Consider the following 19230-nt stretch of genomic DNA (forward strand, 5'->3'; position numbering starts at 1 on the left):
TGGTCCAATACATCTGGAAACAATCCTGGTCTCACCTCTTATCTCTGCCCAGTCTCTGATAACCCCATACCTTGTTCTTTTCTAACTGCCCACTTACCCACAATTATATGGATGGGTTCCCGTTGCACCTTGCGCTTCATAAGGATGTCAGGAAGGTGGCGGAAGACAGAAATGGTAGAAATAAGGTGACTGCCAATGTCATTGACCACACCTGCGAGAGTCTGCTGGGTGGGTGAGAATTCCACCTGTGAGGAGCACAGTGGAGATGGCCTTAACACAGCTCACAAAGGGGACAAGCCTCAGGACTGATAAGGCTGAATTCTTCAGGACCAGACTTGGGGGCCATTGTAGACAGCCAAGGCCAAAGATCAAGTTTAGGGATTGAGGGAAACTGATGAATAAGGTGTGATATTTTTTACCTGTTGGAGCCACAGTAGTTCTCACCTGTGCCCCACCTCCCTGCACATCAGTTTGCAAAATGACAAGAACTTGGAAAAGTGGGTTGGGAGTGGTCTTCCCATCCCCGTTGATGGCCTTGGACAACTCCAGCAGTGACCACTTCACATTCAGGCGCAAGGCATCCTCCATCATGCGGTCCAGCCGAATCGTGTACAACATCCACTGCTGCTGAATCTGGTGGGGAAAGAGGATGAGAAAGAAGCCCTGAGGTAATGCAGAGCAGGCCCTGGCAATGTCAGCCAGCTGGCAGTGAAGAGGACAGGCTGCTTAAACAGAAAGGTAGGATACTGAGTCCTGAGGAGGAGGTTAGAAAGACTCAAGGCTGGCTGAATCCAGGACTAGAAAAGGATGACTGAGAAACACAGTAAAAGGGGAAGAGAATGGTATGTTGAGACCAGGGACAGAGGTTCTGTCCAACACAGAGCCCTCGGAACCATACCCCTACCTCAGGGCCATCATTCTTGAAGACTTCGTAGGAGTTGGTCATGATGTTTACCACATCCTGGTGTAGTTTTACCAATTTCTGCTGTACACCTTCCCGATGTTCTCTTTGGTCTTTCTCAAACTCCAGGTCCCTGTACACTCGTTTGCCACTAATACGAACCAGCAGTGTTTCTGACATCTCTTGGGCCCGCCAGCCAATGGTCAGAGTGGAGGCCTTGAAATCATTCACAATCATCTGCACCTAGAGTCAAATCCCACCGTGGTTCACAGATGGCCACCATCTATGAACTAGCACCTCTTCCACTGAACTGTCCTGGCACCTTGTATCTTGGATCTTCCTCCCATGGGGGAGTTTCAGACCCTATAGACCTGATCCTCCCCTCCCCCTGCTCTCTAGCTAGAGCTGCTAACATAAAAGAAGTCCTTCACCAACACACTTAACTTCTTGTGTGCTACTCCCAAGACTCTCCACCCCCACCCCAGACTTGTGTTGGTTACCCATGAGCCAGCCTTTTATCACCCTTGTAGGTCTTAGGATCGACTGGCTATGGCCCACCTTGCTGGCATGTATGCGGCACTCTGTGATGAAGAAGGCGCTGGCCCCCTTCAAGGCCCAATTTAGCTTCTTTAGGCCAGGGTGGATCTTCTTATCCAGGAATCGGATACGTTCTTTGAACAGGGCCTGTTCATCTTGGGACAGCATGGCAATAATCCTGTGTATAAGAGAGGACTATCAGCTGGTAGGGACAAACTCTGAAGACCTCTCAACACCAGGAAACTGGGTGAGGGAATCTGAAGGTTCAATTCTAAACCAGTATTTTCAAAAGAAACTTCCTGTCATGGTCGAAATCTAAAATGTGGACTGTCCAATATAGTTGACAGTAGTCTCATGTGGCTATGGAGCTCTGGAAATGTGGCCTGTGCCAATGAGCACCTACGTTTTAAAATTTTAATGAATTAATTTAAATGCAAATAGTCCTATGTGGCTAGAGGCTACCATACTGAACACAGCAATTCTAAATACTCAAACAAGATTACTTGTTCCATCCCTTGGACTTTCACTGAGCTGGACTGAGAAACTTACCTGCTCCAGTCTGAATGCTTGTGTTCCCCCATCCCAGGTGCCCCAAGTCCCTAAGTTGAAATCCTCACTTCCAGGATGACAGTGTTAGGTATTGGGCCTTTGGGAAATTATTAGGTCATGAAGGCTGAGCATTCATGAATGGAATTAGCGCCTTGATAAAGTAGGTCTGAGAAAGCTTCTGTTGCCTCCCACCATGTAAGGACACAGCAGAAAGTGGCCATCAATGAACCAGGAAAAGGGCCCTACCAGACACTAAATCTACCTGGATCTTTGACTTCCCAGCATCCAGAACTATGAATTATAAATTTCTGTTGTTATAAGTCACCCAATCTATGATATTTTGTTACAGCAATCTGAACTTACTAAGGTAGTACATAACACAGAACAAAGTGACACTCCAGGGATGGGTAACAGGAGTTTAGAGACCAAGGGGATGGGAGTGGTATGGAGGCATCATGGCCTTGGTTCAATGAACCTGGTGTCATCTTGTTCCCATAATACTAATGCCACTCAGCTTCATTTCTAAAGAAGGGTCCTATGGGGTGGGAGGGACCTGGTTGGTTTGCTCTCTTCTCTACAGCTAAAAGACAAAACTACAATACAAGGGACAGAAATAATGATAGGGCCATAAGAGAATTATTGGGAAAACATTTTTTATATGGACAAAATGTAATAAGGTTCAGAAATTGTAGGGAATGGACAATATCACAGGGTAGATAAAACAAAGAGGAGAACAAAACCACATCCAGAAGGGCTACAGGGACTGGAACCATACCTATTGTAGTCTCGAGCAACAAGTAGCAGATTCTCCCTCAGGACGCGCAAGTCCTCCCCTCGCTCAGCTACATTTGCCACATAATGAGGAATCTCAAATAGCAGCCTTTCCCAGTAGTCAATCTCCACAAAGAGAATCAAAAGGGACCTGGAGAGACAGAAAAGCAGAGCAGTGGAGTGGACTGTAGAGAGGACAAACTAGAGCCAGCAATGGAACAAGGAGTGTGGGGTTGGGAAGCACAAAGGAATTTGGAGATAGGGGGAAATAGAACTTCCGGGTGACAAAGACGGACCAGATACAATTATATTTGCTCCTTCCCCATACCACTTAAGCAAAAGGAAAGATTTGTTTTCTCTTCTTGCCTCACAGTTCCCTCCCACTTTCACTTTGTCCTCCACAGAGCCTGCTGTCTGTCTTTTTTTCTTCTCTTTTTCTTTCTTTTTTTTTTTTTTTTTTTTTTTTTTTTTTTTTTTTTTTTTTTTTTTTTTTTTTTTTTGGTATAGGGGATCAAACTCAGGACCTTGAGCTTGCGAGGCAGGTGGCATCACCACTAAGCTAAATGCCCTGTTCTGTCTGTCTGTCTTTATTGGTGCTGGAGATTGAATCCAGGGTCTCATATGTGCTAAGCATCTGCATCCTCCACAGAGCTACATCCCTTTTGCACCAATCCTCACTCTTATGTCTCATTTTTTTAGCGTAAATCATCTAAAACAAACCCCAAATGCTGGTCAAATCCAATCTGAGTGATTCAACAGAAAGTCACAGGACCCTATAGATCAGCACTATTCTGCTCTCAGGGTCTCTCCTCTCTCGTAGGCTCTCTAGGCCTCTGTCTGCCCACTCTGCTCTCCTTCCTATTCCCTCAAGAAACTATTTGCAAATCCTTTCCGCTCTTCTTGAAGATGGTCTCTCTCACTCTCTCAGCAGAGAGCCTTGCCTCATAATCACAGAAATTAAAAAGCCATCGGGGAGAACTCCATCCACTTCCTGTTATAAAACTTGTAAGCTTAGCTGTCTCCACGAGTAGGACCTCTGCCATTTACGACAGAATTCCTCCCCACACCCAAGGTTAACTGCCCCTGCCAGGCTCCCTGTTTCCTCCTTTCTCAGATACCATTTTCTCCAATTCAACCTACTAATACCCTCAACCTACTAGTTCCTTCCTACCATCAAAATATGGAAAGTTGCTTCAGTCTTAATTTGTAAATAAAAACAACTCTTTTCAACATTTATCCTGCAGGAGGATCACCATGAGTTCAGTGCCAGCCTGAATTACATAGCAAGACCCTCTCTCAAAAATAAATTAAATAAGGGCTGGGGATTTAGCTCAGTGGTTCTGGCCCCTGCCTTGCAAGCTCAAGAACCTGAGTTCGATCCCTGGTACCAAAAAAAAAAAAAATTAAATTAAATAAACTTATCCTGCTACAGGTTCCACACTCTGACCTCCCCTTCACACCTTGGCTCCTCTAAAGGACTATCCTAGAAGGTTCCCTTTCTGTCTTTTCCATTCACTCTCATCCCCGGAGAGCAGGCTCCTCATTTCACCCAGCTGTCACCTCTGAAACTCTTCAAGCTTGTCAAGGATTCTCACAGCTGAGCCCCAGGGATGCTTCTCAGCTCTTCTCCTGGATCTTTCTGTAGGTTTTCACGTCACTGTGGGACGCACCCTACTTTTTCAGACATGCTTTTCCCTAACTGTACATCATAGCTCTCCCTTCTCCACTCTTCCCACTCTAGCAGCAGCCTCCCCTCTCCACTATCACTGGGAATCATTGAGCCAGGTGCTGGAGCACAGTAAAGAATCTGCTTCCCCTACTGCTCCCGTAAATGGATTCCTCAAGACTTCACGCTCAGTAACTCTCCCTGGATCACATCATGTACTCCCTTGGCTCTAGCTTCCTCTGCAAGCCAATCACTTCCAGATCAACATGGCTGAGCTCTAGACTTGGGTTTTTGTTTTGTTTTTTGTTTTTTGTTTTTTGGATTTTTTTGTCATTGTTTCTTATTTTTTGAGACAGTCTTGCTATGTAGCAGCCTTGAATTCACTATGTAACCCAAGCTGGCCTTGAGTTCACTGTGATTCCCCTGCCTCAGCCTCCTGAGGGCTGGGATTACAGGCATGCTCCACCACGTCCTGCGGAGCTCTAAACTTGTATGTATTCCAACTGCCTCCCAGACATCACTCCCCTGTGTGTCTCAGAGATACCTCAAGGTCAGTGTTGCCACAAAAAATCTTGTCTGGAAACTTGGAGCTCTTGCCTCAGGGAAAAACTACACCCCAGGAAGACCAGCACCCCAGAAAGAATACCTCCAGGGAAGAGCAGAACTGAGGAAGAGCATCACCAGGGATGGGCAGCACCCCAGAGACAGCAGCACCCTCCTGCCTACACCAGAACCACATGTCCTCCCTCAGGCCCACTTTCCAACATCCTACAACTACTACCAGCTCCTTCTATTTTTATATTCTGAAGCAAAGTTCAGAAATTCAGCTATCTCCAAGGAAAGCATGACGATGAACAGTAAGTGACACTTGGCCGCAAGCCGAGCTCACATGTGTGCACTCCAACTGAGAAGGTCACTGCCCATGGCTCCACCTGGCCCAGCACAGCCACATTTTCTGACTTCTCAAGGGAAGGCAGAGAGTGGATTTTTATATAAAGTCTCCTGAATTTTACATGTTAACCATCTCAACTGAAAGTAATGATGGGCGAGGTGACTTTTGGGCTGGAGGTATCTATCCTTCATTCAGGTGGTAGTGCAAAGGCGTGTGTTTTCTGTAACTATTAAACTGGGCGTATGAGTTTAAGTATGTATCTGTCTATGTTTCCTAATTTAGAAACTTGTTTTGTTGTTTTTTAAGTAAAGATCTTGCCATTTAGTCCAGGTTGGCCTTGAACTCACTATGTAGCCCAGGCTGGCCTCAAACTCACAGCAATCCTCCTGCCTCAGCTTCCCAAGTGCTGGAATTACAGGCATGTACTACCATGCAGGCCTTTTAAAGATATTTTTAATGGAAAAGTATCTATTTTAAACAATAAGATATTTGTAAAAGTGACTAGGTACAAAAAATAAAAATAAAAGCTTTCTAATATAAAAACTGACTACAACCAGTTAGGTGTTATTATGGAAGAAAAGAGACCAATGATAATTAAAGCAGTAAAAATAAAATATCCGATATTATATAAACAAAGTCCACCAAAAAATGTATATACACCTCAGGAAAAGAAAAATAGTATTTTTTTTTTTTTGGTTTTTTGAGACAGGGTCTCACTATGTAGTTGAGACTGAACTGGAACTCACTATGTAGCCCAAGTTGGTCTCGAACTCACAGCGATCCTCCTGCTTCAGCCTCCCGAGTGCTGGGATTACAGGCGTGCGCCACGATGCCCGGCAGTATGATGGTTTTTCAACAGATGGTGTTCCCTTCATATGGCGGACCCTAGAGGATGTCATATATTGCAGAAAACCCACTTCACTGCTATCCCTTAGAGAACAAATTAAAAATGCACATGCATCCATCTCAATGACCAAAATTACCCAAGCAGCAGTTCACCATGCTAACAAATGTATAGAAGCTAATGGTCACCACCTTTCACATCTCTTGTAATTTTAGAGGCCAAAAGTAACAATATCTGGGGATTTAGCTCAGTGGTTCCACTACCTACCTCACAAGTGGAGGGACCTGAGTTCTATCCCTGGTACAAAAAAAAAAAGTTACTTGCATCAATCTTACGATGTCTTAATAAATTTAGTATTAGACTATGTATACAATATTTATACAAGTTTTTCTTTTCCTGAAGTGTGCACACAATTTTTGGCAGATTCTGTATATATAAGGAAAAATGACATGCAAAATATAGGACTTAAACTGGAATACTCAAAATCATAAAGATATACATTCTTCTAAAGTTAACTCTTAATCTCTATTCCTATAAAAATAGAAATGAGCCAGGCATAATGTTGCATGCCTACAAACCCAGCACTGAGGAGGCTGAGGTAGGAGGACTGACACAAGTTCAAGTCCAACCTAAGCTATATACTGAGTTCAAGCAGCCTGAACTACAAAGCAAGATACTATATTAAAAGGGGGCGGTGCTACTTTTGGAACTAAACAATTTGGTTCAGAAATTGCTATGAGAAATAAATATCAAAAAATAGCCAGGAAAACTGAGAAAAGGAAAGTAATGAGCACAATAATTAAAACAGTTTAGTTCCTGAACATGAATGGACAGAAACACTAGACCAGAATAGTGAATCCCAAAATAGAGAGATATACTTGGGAATTTGTTATTATAAAGATAGCAGTTCAAAAAAAAAGATATCAGTTCAATAAATGAGATCAGGGGACTAGAGATGTAGCTCAGTGGTACAGTGCTTGTTCAGTACACACAAGGCTCTGGGTTCAGTCACCAGCACCGAGAGAGAGAGACAGAGAGACAGAAAGGCAGAGAGAGACAGAGATGTGATCAGCTAGCAATCTGGGAAAAAAAAAACTAAACTAAACTTGAAGTATACCTCTCTCCCTACAGCAAAATAAATTTCAAAAGATCTAAACATAAGAGATTTAAATGTAAAGAATAAAATCAGAAAATATGGAATACTTTTAAGATAAAAATATTGAATAAAAAGCACTTGATTTTTAAAATTTGTCTTTTAATTTTTTTTAAATGAAATTCTACCTTTTAATTACAAAATACGAAATGCTCCATTATTTAAAGATACTCTCACAAAAGTACACTCTGAACACTACTGAAGTGTTATTTGGAAAGAATTTTGAGGGAAAAATTCCAGACCTTTTGTCTGTTCTAAGGCAACAATGGAATTGACAGTATAGGAGAAAATATTACATTTCAAGCTTTGCAAAAGATCCTATTTTTATCTTCCTTACAGGAGAATAATCTTCTAATAAATGCAATTATTTCCAAGTGCTCATCTATCTGTGAAACATGCTTTAAGAGGTTGTAGAAGAAAGGCTATATTTTTTTCAAACCCAGAAGATCTCCACTGATAAATGTGCATTATTTCTGAAATAGTGAAAATTTCTTCAGAGTGAGTAGGCCTCTCGCAAACACAAATAAACCATGGATCACAGACATGAAGAGCCTCCAGCTAAGCACAGTCACATACACCTGTAATCCCAGCTACTCAGGGAGCTAAGACTGGAAGATTGGGAGCTCCAGACAAGCCTAAACAATGCAAAGAGAACTTGTCTAAAAACAGAAAGCAAGCAAACAAACAAACAAAAAAGACAAAAAAACTTCCAAAGTCAAAGAAGAGCCAAAATCTAGAACAATTTCACCTTAGAATTCCAAACCCAGGCAAATGTTCAGCAAATAGAGGGCAGAAAATAGTTGTTGCCAACAATGCAAGAACTTTAAAATTTCAATTCCTATACATTTTTCTTAAAGAAAGACTGTACTCTACCAAAACAAAGTCATAAACCAAGAAAGAGGAAGACAGAGAAAATAGAAAATCAAACAAGAGGGCTAGAGTTGTAGGTCAGCAGTAGAGTACTTATCTAGCAATGTGAGAGGTCCTAGGTTTCACCCCCAACATCACAGAAAGAAATATCTCAACAAGGTCAGACTCAGAAAAGCCCCAGGATAATATCTCAGTAAAAGACCTTAAAACCAACCAGTCAGACAAAGCAGGAGCACAGGGGAGGGATAGATCTGAGAAAATTGTGAAATCAATAAATAGCTAATATGTCAGCTCATGAGGAAATGTATTACTCAAAGGGATTTCATTAGTTGATTTGGAAGAAATAATGAGAGTGAACAACAGTACACTAACAAAAATAGATAATTATTTCAAAAAGATCAAATATCATGCAAACAAGAAAAGAACCAAAGTAGTCCCCTTACCCATTCAGGATTCTCTCCAAGACCCCCAGTAGATGCCTGAAAATGGATGAATGTAGTCTTTCAAAAAAAAAAAAAGTCAAGGTAATATTTTTGGATTGCTGTTACAGGGAGCTACTGTATATAACATAACATTACTTAACTCAGCAGTCAACAATACTGACAGAGTCATAATAAACACTGAATAGCAATTTGACCAAAAACCTGTGCTACAGCTATATGGGGAGGCTAGAGGGGCTTGAATAAAATGGCAATGTATCTAGTAGCATAAACATATTCTTGTCCTCAAACTGGAGGCTTTGAATTTGTCTGTTCATAAACATAAAGGCAAACCCACTTGGGCAAACATTGGTTAACAAGGAGCCAAAATAAAATATTCCTTTATTTTTCTCAATTGCACAGGATTTTCAAAATAACTTTAAAGCACAATATTCAGTTTGAATTTGTCAGTTGAAAGAATTCATTTGGACACTATCTTCCTGAGGTGAAGCTGAAAATCCTTTAAAGAATCTTTTTTGAGACTGATGTTCAGTCTTTGACAAATATTTGTCAATAAATTTCCAGAGTACAAATTCTATTGTATTGACAAATACAATTTCTTTTAAAAATCCATTGGGGAAATTGTTTTTGTAAAATATTTTTATAACATATCTCCAAACGTGTCATCAGGTGATAGAAGTAGGAAAGTGAAGCCAGCCAAGTCCAGTGCTGATGGCCCAGAATGAACTGACCATGTGGGAAAGTGCTGTAAGAAACAAAAATGTCTTAGGAACAAAAGATGACAGCCATCAGGACCCCCTTTCCTGTTCTGGGGAAATTCCACCATTCTGTACAGAGTGATAACACCGGTCTTTCAACCAGGATATAGCAGACATCTGCAATATGTTTGTGTTAAAGGCAATCTGTAAAGCTCGTCTGGCCATAAAAAGTGGTAAAAGCCAATTTGGACTTCATAGTTCAAATATTTTGGATATAACATGGGATAACCAAACCTCTTGTGGGATAAAATAAATACTATTAGGGACTGGAAGTCTCCCAGAACTAAGAGAGTCAGGTAATTCAAAGGCCCATTAGGACATTTCAAAAAGTGTGCTTATTTCAAGATCTTAACCAGACCTTGAACATGAACAGTAAACCCGATAAAATTATTTGTGCTCCTGGGGAGCGTTAATAAATTTTACAAACTGAAAAATCCTTCACTTACCATCAAGCTCTTTCACTTCCATTATTTACCAGGTTGAAACAGTTTTATCTTAAAACCACAAAATAAAAGTATCATATCTTTCTAGAAAATCACTGCCAAAGGACAGGAATATATACCTATTTAGTTTGAAAGAAGTGTGTAGCTATTATTTGGGTATCACATAAACCCAGGCCATAAATATTTGGTCTAAAGTGGTCTGTTTAAACTCTACTGTAAAGATTATGCAAAAAGTGCTCCAGATAAGAGATGATAAGAGCAGCCATTATTCTAACTAGATATCTCTCAGGGCTGGGCTATAGCTCAATGGCAGAGTTTGCCTAACTTGCCTGAGAGCCTGGAGTCAATCTCCAAGACCACCACCAAAAAGAAAAAAAAACTAAAAACAAAGTGGTTATCTCTGGGGGATTTTTTTCCTCCTCTACTTTCCTATACTTTGCAACTTTCCTAAAATGATCAATAATTAATTTTATAATGGAAAAATTAAATATTTCAAAATTACTTTGAATACAAAGAACAATTTTTATATTACACTATTTATTTCAAAAAGGTAGGGCCGGGAATTTAGCTCAGTTGTTCTAGCGCCTGCCTCACAAGCACAAGGACTCAGGTTTGATCCCCAGTACACCCCCCCCCAAAAAAAAGGATGCTTATGTAGGCATATATGTTTATCTCTGAAATGTTACAAGAAGATCCGGGAAGAGCAGTGAAGGGAGACTTTTATTCTCTATCTTTTTGTGTCTTGAATTTTGTACAATGTGCATTTATTAGCCCTTTTAAAAGGTTAAACTGTTTTAAGGCTTAAAACTGTATACCACTTTGCTAAAAAAAATTTTTTTTAAAGATGGGCTATGTTGCCTGACCTGGTCTCAAACTCCTGGACTTAAGTAATCCTCCTGCCTCAGCCTCCTGAGTAGCTGCGGTTAGAGGTGCACATCACCACATCCGACTCCTAAGTTCCTGACTCCCATATTCCTCAAGTTTTTTGAGGTAATTTTTAAGGTAAAAATAATGCTTATTAGCCAGGAGTGGTGGCATATGCCTGGGATCCTAGCACTGAAGAGGCTAAACCAAGAAAATTGCTATAAATTCAAGCCAGCCTAGGTTACATAGTGAGTTCAAGGCCAGCCTGAGCTACATAGTGAGACTCTGTCTCAAGAACCAATAGTAAAATAAAATAATTAATAATAATAATAATAATAATAATATTTATTGACTGCTTATCATTTGTAAGGACTTTTATAAGGACTTTTACATATGTTATCTTGCCTAATGAAAACCTCAGAGAGGTTTTTATTTTAAGTAAAAAAAAAAAAAAAAAACAGAGAAATGTGGTGGCTGTCTTGGGTGATGTGACAAAAGTTCTTTCTCAAGTGTAGTGTGCCACCTCTCCCAGCCAGACCACCTTCGGCTCCAGGACAGACACATGAGGCCTAGCCTGTCCCTGGGACCCATCTTCACTTAGGATTTCGCTAGCAAAGGCAAAGCCCCTTCTTCACTTGTACCCAATAAACATGGGTAAAGTGAAGGCCAGAGCACTAGCCTAGGAGCATGGGAATTGACACATACTCCAGGGCACAAATGATGACAAGAGGGAGTCCAAACCAGTCATGTGGGCAGTTATTTCCTTCTGCTTGGGGAAAACCTGGGACCAGAAGGTTTGCAAACTCTGTAGACAGATGGCTTTCCTCTCTCCTTCCACCCGGCTTCCTCAGGGCGGGACTTTGTCATTCTGCACCTTCACTGTGCCTATCAGTTCCTATTATATATGTGGCACTCACTGCATATTTTAGAATACATTGATTCATGGATTAGTCATATATTTAAAATCATAATACAAAATGTCACAATTTTAAAGCTCAAAATAGGCGAGGACATGGCTTTATAGCCCATCCATCAGTTCTCACGAGAGCTCAGACTGTGGCCCAGGGCTTGGATGATTTAGCCGAGCCATCGTGGCCATCTAGTGGCAGAACATCTGTATCGCTGGTTTAGTAGTGTAAGTGAGTGGGTTGCTTTGTTTTTAGTTTTTAGTTTTGTTTTTAAATAAGCTGTAAAGCTAAAAGAAGAAGCAATAGAAAAGATACTGCAGTATGCGTGAGAGAGACAGATGAATGGAGAGAGAAACCAAACGATGGGAGTCAAGCTCGGGAGAGCTGGAGAAGGGGACTGGCACCGAGGGTAGCAAGAAGGAACAGAGCACATCCTGTACTTGTCAAAGTTGACATCCAGCATGCCCGCCTTCTCCTGGCTGATCCGTAACAAAGGGATGTCCAGCCGCCGAATGCAGTCCTTGTCCAGTGTTGATGTCCATTCTTGGAAGGTTTTTCGAACCAGTTCATCAATGGCCTGAACCATCTGCTGGTAGGTGTGTACACTTTCCTCTCCAGTCCCAATATGGGGCAGGAAATGGGCACTAGAAAGGCACTAAGAGGGGAGAACACAGGAGGGGAGGCTCTTTTCATCTTCCTCCAGGTGGAACCATCACTGAAAGACACGCTACACACACACACACACACACACACACACACACACACACATGCACGCATGCGCGCATGCACGCATGCACACCAATAATACAGGTAAGGCAGGCTGTGGAAATTGATTGACTCAGACAACATTGTAAGAAGACACAGACTAAGGCACACTGGGGAAGGGAGTCAAAGGGAGGAAGAAGAAGCATGGAGATTCAGCACAAGAAAATAGTTGGGAGAAAAAAATGAATCACAGTGGAATCTAAAAAAAAGAGTAGACATGAAAGTAGAAAGGAGACTATGAAAGAGGAGGGCAATGAGGTGGAGGGGGAGAGAAGGGCAAAGTGTCACAACAGGTAGAAATGATCAAAGCATGTCACAGGCATGTACAAATATGCATACACAGAAATCCACTATTCTGTGCAACTAGTATATGCTAATAAAAATAATAACTAAACAACAACAGAAGTTGAAGGATTTAAGAGGCACAAAGTTGAAAACTAGTTGTAGCAGATCCTGGCCTATCTTAGCCCAGGTATCTGAAGGCTGCCTTATCTTCTCCTAGAACTAATCTGACAATAGCAGTCACTTCCTCAATAACTTTTGACTTATATTCCCCCCAAAAAAGTTTTAAAGGGTTTTGCCTTGTTTCTTTGTTCTCACTGAGACCAGGCCCAGAAAGACCTGCCCAAGTCTTAGATGATGTTTGTATTGCTCTTCTGCTTGCCCAACTTGCTCAACACTGATCCTATTCCTCCTCTCCACCCAGACCTGCCTGAAATTCCTAAAGTGACCTCTATTCTACTGGCCACCAGTTCCCTCTCTGTGAACTAAACCCAGGGTCTGCCTCACTGAATGGAACCTGTCCCTCCCTTCATCTGACCATCTCTGGTCATGAAAACTCTGCAGGGAACCTCTCTGGACCTTCTCCACCCTCCTGCCCACAGCACAGCCTGCTGTCTCACTAGGGACCGAGGCTGGAGGAAGCCAGGCACCTACATTCATGACTCTGTCTATGCGCCGCCGGAGGATCCGCATCCAGTGTGCCTGTCCTGAATACTGGCCCATGTAGGGCTCCAGATACGGCCACTTCTTGTTTAGCTCACGATTCACAAGGGCCAGTTCACTATTGAACAGCATGTACAGATCAACTGCCTTCTTGTCGTATGTTCGCTTGATGGCCTAAGAAGAGAGAGAAATGAATGATGTCCCCCATGGAGGTGGGTTTCTTTAGTCACTGGTCCCAGAAGAAAGCTCTGCCACACAGCAGGAGCTATAGTTCTTAGAGATGTAAGAGCCAGGGGTACAGATGGAATAAAAGAGGCATGGGAGGTTCAGTGGGTGGGGAAAGGTACATGTGTGGGTGGATGGTGCTTGGAAAGTTCAGGAGGAACTAAAGGAAAGCAGAGAGATCACAAGGGGCAGGTGACTGCACCTCCCGGGTCGCCAGCCTGTGGAAGGTGTCCAGCAGCAGCACCCCATGCTCCACATCACGAACTAACTCAAAGGCTGAGGTGATCAAGTTCTGGGTCATCACTTCCAGGTCCTTGACTCCAGTGCGGAATCTGCACCATCAGAAAGACAAGTGAAGTGTGGGTGCCCTCAGCAGTGCCCAAACACATTCCCTGGGTGAGAATCGTATATGTTGCCGTGCCTTGGTGCTTGTTGCAATCCAGGCACTGCATTAAGTGCTTTTCATCCATGAATCTATTTCATCCTCTAACCAATGCTAAGAGGTAGGTTCTATCATTAACTTATTTATAGATGAGGAAGCAGTGGCCCTGACCTAATGTAATCTGCCTCATGATGCATACCCAGCATGCGGCAGAACCAAGATTCAAGTCCGGAAAGGTGATCTGGAACACTGAACCCACCCAGCCACCTGCCTCCCTGATGCTTTCTCCCACCCTTCCCACCCCTGTCTTCCCAACTCCCTTTGCGTATTTCACCATTCCTCCTATTCTCCTCTCCCCAGATCTCCCTCCCTTGCCCTATCAGCTTATGATCGGCTCACTTATTATAGTCTTCATGCCAGGAGGTATTCTTGACATCCAGGATGCCTCCGCGGACAGCTCGCAGCATGTGCAAATTTTTATGAAAGATATCTTCAATTTCTAGCAAGTTTTGTGTGATCTGTGGCCCCTGGGCACCAAAGAAGCAAGGAAGGGGACCTTGCTTGCCATCTTCCCAACGGGCAAAGTGGTACTGACAGTCGCATACCTAAAAAGAAGCCAGCATGAGAGCTCCTGCTTTCCTTTCTGAACTTGTGTGTCCAGAGCTCTTTGATACAGCTTCAAATATGTAAGAACTAGGTAGGACCAACCAGGTGCAGGGGGATAAATTTGGGCTGCAGAATGAAACATGAGATGCTAAGGCAGTGATAACAGCAAAAGCCAAAAAGAACAAGGTGGTGGAAGGGCACATGATTCTGCAGGAAGGGCCAGGGCAGTTAAATTCTAGCTTTAGCCTTTTAATCACTCTCTGCCCCATCTGCCCTGGCTCTTGGAGAGAAGTTCTGCAGGGTCTGAGGTTGGCTTTTGAGTATCCTTCCCCAACAGTCTTCCCACCTCAATCAGGTCCTTGCAGCGCTGCACAAAAGCATCAACCTGAGCAAATATGCTGGTCTGGTCTAGGACCCATCCCCGACTGGAAAACCTGTGTTAGGAGAAAGGTGGACTAAATTAAAAGATGGGAACACTAGGACCAGGGGTTTAGCTCAGTAGTTCTGCCGCCTGCCTCACAAACACAAGGTCCTGAGTTCAATCCCCAGGACCAAAAAAAAAAAAAAAAAAAGGTGGGAACACTAGGGGTCAACTTGCCCATGCAGACTTAGACCAGAAGTTCATAAAACAAGATACTGAAAATACTTTCCCTGAATCCCAAGGGAAGAGAGTCAAGGTGACATGAACCAGAAAGGAGACATGGCATCTAAGCTCTAAAAGAAGGTTTATCCAGGTTGGAATTTTATAGTGTGGGCCAACACTGGAGATAAAGACCAGGTGGCTTTTCTGGAATCTGAAAGGAGAGATTATGACAGTAGGGAGATCACAAGGCTGTGAGCTAAGTATCTGCTTTCAAAGAGAAAAACCTGCCTGGATAAAGGTATTCTTAGATCTAGAAAAACAATCCATAGGCCTCAAAAAACAAGTTCACAAAAAAGGAGTCAGAGTCTCCCCACTGTAGGAATGACAAGGGGCAATATGTGGGAGGTCGTGGAAACCCATCATACTGAGTATGCATCTGTACAGCCCGCAGGTAGTGATCTTTCCAAGCATGGCAACAAGAAATGCAGCCTTGGAGGTCCTCCTTGCTGGAAGAGACATATCCCTCAAAGATCCGGTCCAGGGAGATGGCATGACAGCATAAACGGATAATCTCATTGCTCATCTGCAAAAGGGCACCCAACAGCCTCAATTCCCAGCCTCATTTCCATACAACCCTTTCTCTGCTGCTTCTCCCTGACTGTGCCACAGGTCTTGGCCTCAGCTCCCTCACTTGTTTTTTGAGACCCATCTCACCCCTGTCCTCCACCATTGGGTTCTATGTGTACGCCTGGTCCTAAGTGGCCTTTTGCTGCTCCTCAGCTCAGCTCTGCAGATGCATTGCCCCAGCAAGCCCAGCTCAGAAGCCCCTTCCCTGCTGCAGATTCCATCTTGGGAAAGGAGGGAAAGGCAGACTTCAGTCTTCCCTTTTGCACAATCCAACCTAGGAGTCTGTCCTTCCTTCCTCCCTCCCCATGCGCCTTAACTCTCCTTCTCAAAGTCCTTTTCCTGCCTAAACTGCTTGCATCTGGAAACATAATTCAGCCCAGACCCCAACTCTGACCATGACTAAAGCCGATGGTGCTGATAAAAGCCTCTATGTCCGTCCCCAACTTTCTGACCACACATCATCTGCCAGGGGATTCCACTGTCTTCCAAATGTCTGAGCCCTGACATGTCCACTGTCCTAACGCTCTCTGGTCTGCCCCGGCATCCACATACCTTTCGGAAGAGGGAGGTCAGCCTCTCCCTTGTATTGTAGTAGGGAGAGTTGACCCAGATGATGCGGATGAGACTGATCAGCCTGGGGAGCTTGCTGGAGATGTCCTTAGGGTGCACGGAAGCCAGTTCCTGGTAAGGTTCCTTCAGGATTGACAAGAAGGTCAGGTTCGACTGCGCTTGACCAGAGCCATCCTGGCGGCAGAGAAACCAGGAATACATTCACTCACTAGAAAGAACTGATTCACAGCAAACACTTTTTAATTCATCTTGAACACCATCCTGATCACCTCTGCCAGGAAGACTTCTTGGTGAACTCCACCCAGGAGTCAGCCTTTCAGGTCTCTCCACCCACTCAGGACCAGAGTGTATACATGTATATATCACCTTTTATTCAATTACTACTTTCTTTTTTCGAGTATTGTTGACTGAACTCAGGGATTTTTGTACGAAGCTACATTCCCATCCCTATTTGGGGACGGGGCGAACCAGGGATCAAACTCTGGCCCATGTGCTTGCAAGGCAGCAGCGGAAGCACTGAGCTAAATCCCCAGCCTCCCATCCCTATTTTGTAAATGCTTTATTTTGAGACAGGGTCTCACTAAGTCACTAAATTACTCAGGCTGGACTAGAATTCGTGATCCTCCTGTCTCAGCCTCCCTGAGGACTGGGATCACAGGCATGCACCACATACCTGGTTCATTCACCACTTTCTATGAAAATATTTTAGAGACTGGGAAAGCAGACAACAGGGCTGCTGTCTACCCCTCCATTTTCTCTGGTTGAAATCAGAACGCTGTACAAGTGGATATCCCACAGCTACCGATCAACCACTTGGACATCACTCCCATCTCATCCTTGCAGGTGTCACTCAGTACCTTCAGTGCCCTGTTCTCAACCAGGGCTGTAGACTTCTCTGACTAGTTATGGCTCAATTCCCTCAAATGAGTTGAAAATTTCACCCAGAGGAGAGTTCTTCTATCTCTGAATCATATAGACCATTCATCTCCTGTGTGATCCTGCTTTAACATAATCAAGTTGCCATTTCGAGTTTATTTTTTAAGTGCTTATTTGGAAACTCTCTTAACTGAACTATATACATTCATCTTGAGTTCCCAAGCCATGTACTAATCCTATTTTGTGTAAATCCTTTCCTCTCAGCTTGTTGGTAGGGGTTGGGTTCACAGAGGATATTTATTTATTTATTTATGGTACTGGGGATTGAACTCGGGATCTTGAGCTTTCAAGGCGGGAGGTAGAACCACTGAGCTAAATCCCCAGCCTGGTTCACAAAGGATAATCAACATCTATTTGTTGGTTAACTAGATGTCTTTCTACCTAAACGATAAGTTCCTTAGGAACCCCATTCTACTGCTATTGTCTTTCCCTACAAGTTAAGTCCAATCGGTCTATGTGTTGATGATTGGATTGGCTCCTCTTCTCAGACCCTCATCCCCCCCCAGCCTCTGGTCCACTCACATACCTGGATCTGCTGAGCCAGTTTCATAAAGGGCAGCAGGTAGGATGACTTAGCCAGGCGCAAGATGGATTCAATATGCTTCACACCCTTCTTCACCAGTTGTTTGCTGATGCCAGACAGGTCCATGCAGCGGTTGCGCCAGAACTCAATCTCCTCCAGAGGGCCCAAATTTTCTCCTGTCTCCACAGTCTCCTGGGCACTGAGAACCTCCTTTATCTGCCGGGTCCAGTGGATCATGGAGGCTGCAGTGGGCAGGGGTATGAAAACTCTTGCATGTCTTCACACTGATCATTTGTGCCCTCCCCCATCTAGCCCACTGCCACCAACACCGCCACATAGCACATCTAACCCAGCTCCTGTGTCAGCATCTGGGCTGCCTCTTCCCCTCTGCAACTTCTGCCAAATGCTGGCAGTGCCAGCCACTCACTTTCTAGCCGCTGCACCAGCTCTTTGTCCTTTACTACCACCTGAGGCTTCATGTTCTCAGTCTCCGCGGGGATGTAGAGAACGGTGTGCCCCTCCAGTTTGTAACGTGTGTCTAAGGGAAGGACCATGGGAGTTCAAAGGAGTGGTGCCCCGCATCCATCATACAACCACGACTGTATGACTGTGGTGGGGGCCCAGGACATACAATCCACCCTTCATATCAACAGGTTCTTCATCCACACAGTCAACCAGTCATAGACAGAAAATATATTTTTAAAAATTGTATCTTAGCTGAACATGTACGGACATTTTCTTATCAACATTTCCTAAACAATACAGTATAACACCTATTCACATAGCGTTTACATTGTTTCAGTTGTTATAGTTAGTCTAGAGATTTTAAAGTATACAGAAGAAGGCATATAAGTTATATGCAAGCACTACCCTGTTATATAAGGGACTTGAGCATCCTAGAATTTTGATTTCCAAAGGGTCCTGGAACCAATTCCCCATGATACTGAGGGATGATTAAATATGCATTTCAGGACAGCAGGCAGAAGAAAACTATGACCTATACTTTCTTGATATCAAAAGGAGAAATGAGCCTGGCATGGTCATGAATGCTTGTAATCCCTTCTATTCAGATGGCTAAGGCAGGAGTACTGTGAGTTCAAGGGTAGTCTGGGCAGCCTAGCAAGACCCTGCGTCAAAACACAATAAAAAAGAGTGGTAAAGCATCTACTTAGCATATAAGAGTCCTGGATTCAATCCCCACCTGCAAAAATAAAAAAGGAAGAAAGAAAAGAAAAAGGAGGAGAAATGACAGAAGGCAAAAGGAAAACCTCGTGGAGGTATAACAAGAAATGGCTATAAAATAATTTTAAAAATCTATATATGCTATCAGTACAAGGTATGGGAATTACAAGGCAGATTCTTTTCACCATTGTAACTTATTTACCAGTGACTGATATTTATTATCCAATAATATTTGATGTCCTTGAGTCTTTAAATCAGAAGATTTGTAGTTTTTATTTAGGACACTAAGG

General features: G+C 43.3%; 1 protein-coding gene across 8 annotated transcripts in view; it reads right to left on the reverse strand.

Annotated features, from left to right (window-relative positions):
• The window catches only part of Dnah2 (dynein axonemal heavy chain 2), a 100717-nt gene that overhangs the window by 60565 nt on the left and 20922 nt on the right, over nt 1–19230 (reverse strand). For 7 of the 8 annotated variants that reach the window (XM_010614897.2, XM_019206162.2, XM_019206163.2 and 4 more), the window contains 14 exons: nt 18186–18296; nt 17762–18000; nt 16282–16473; nt 15528–15685; nt 14866–14953; nt 14313–14518; nt 13734–13863; nt 13298–13480; nt 12037–12251; nt 2763–2909; nt 1460–1616; nt 905–1144; nt 445–633; nt 98–245 (listed from right to left, as the gene is read on the reverse strand). In XM_010614897.2, the coding sequence (XP_010613199.1) occupies nt 98–245; nt 445–633; nt 905–1144; nt 1460–1616; nt 2763–2909; nt 12037–12251; nt 13298–13480; nt 13734–13863; nt 14313–14518; nt 14866–14953; nt 15528–15685; nt 16282–16473; nt 17762–18000; nt 18186–18296 (2403 nt within the window). The remainder of the gene's footprint in view (nt 1–97; nt 246–444; nt 634–904; nt 1145–1459; nt 1617–2762; nt 2910–12036; nt 12252–13297; nt 13481–13733; nt 13864–14312; nt 14519–14865; nt 14954–15527; nt 15686–16281; nt 16474–17761; nt 18001–18185; nt 18297–19230) is intronic. The other variant, XM_019206161.2, reaches the window with a different exon arrangement.

This window comes from Fukomys damarensis, unplaced genomic scaffold (genome assembly GCF_012274545.1).
Source record: "Fukomys damarensis isolate Sample0158 unplaced genomic scaffold, DMR_v1.0_HiC HiC_scaffold_13, whole genome shotgun sequence".
Taxonomy (NCBI): domain Eukaryota; kingdom Metazoa; phylum Chordata; class Mammalia; order Rodentia; family Bathyergidae; genus Fukomys; species Fukomys damarensis.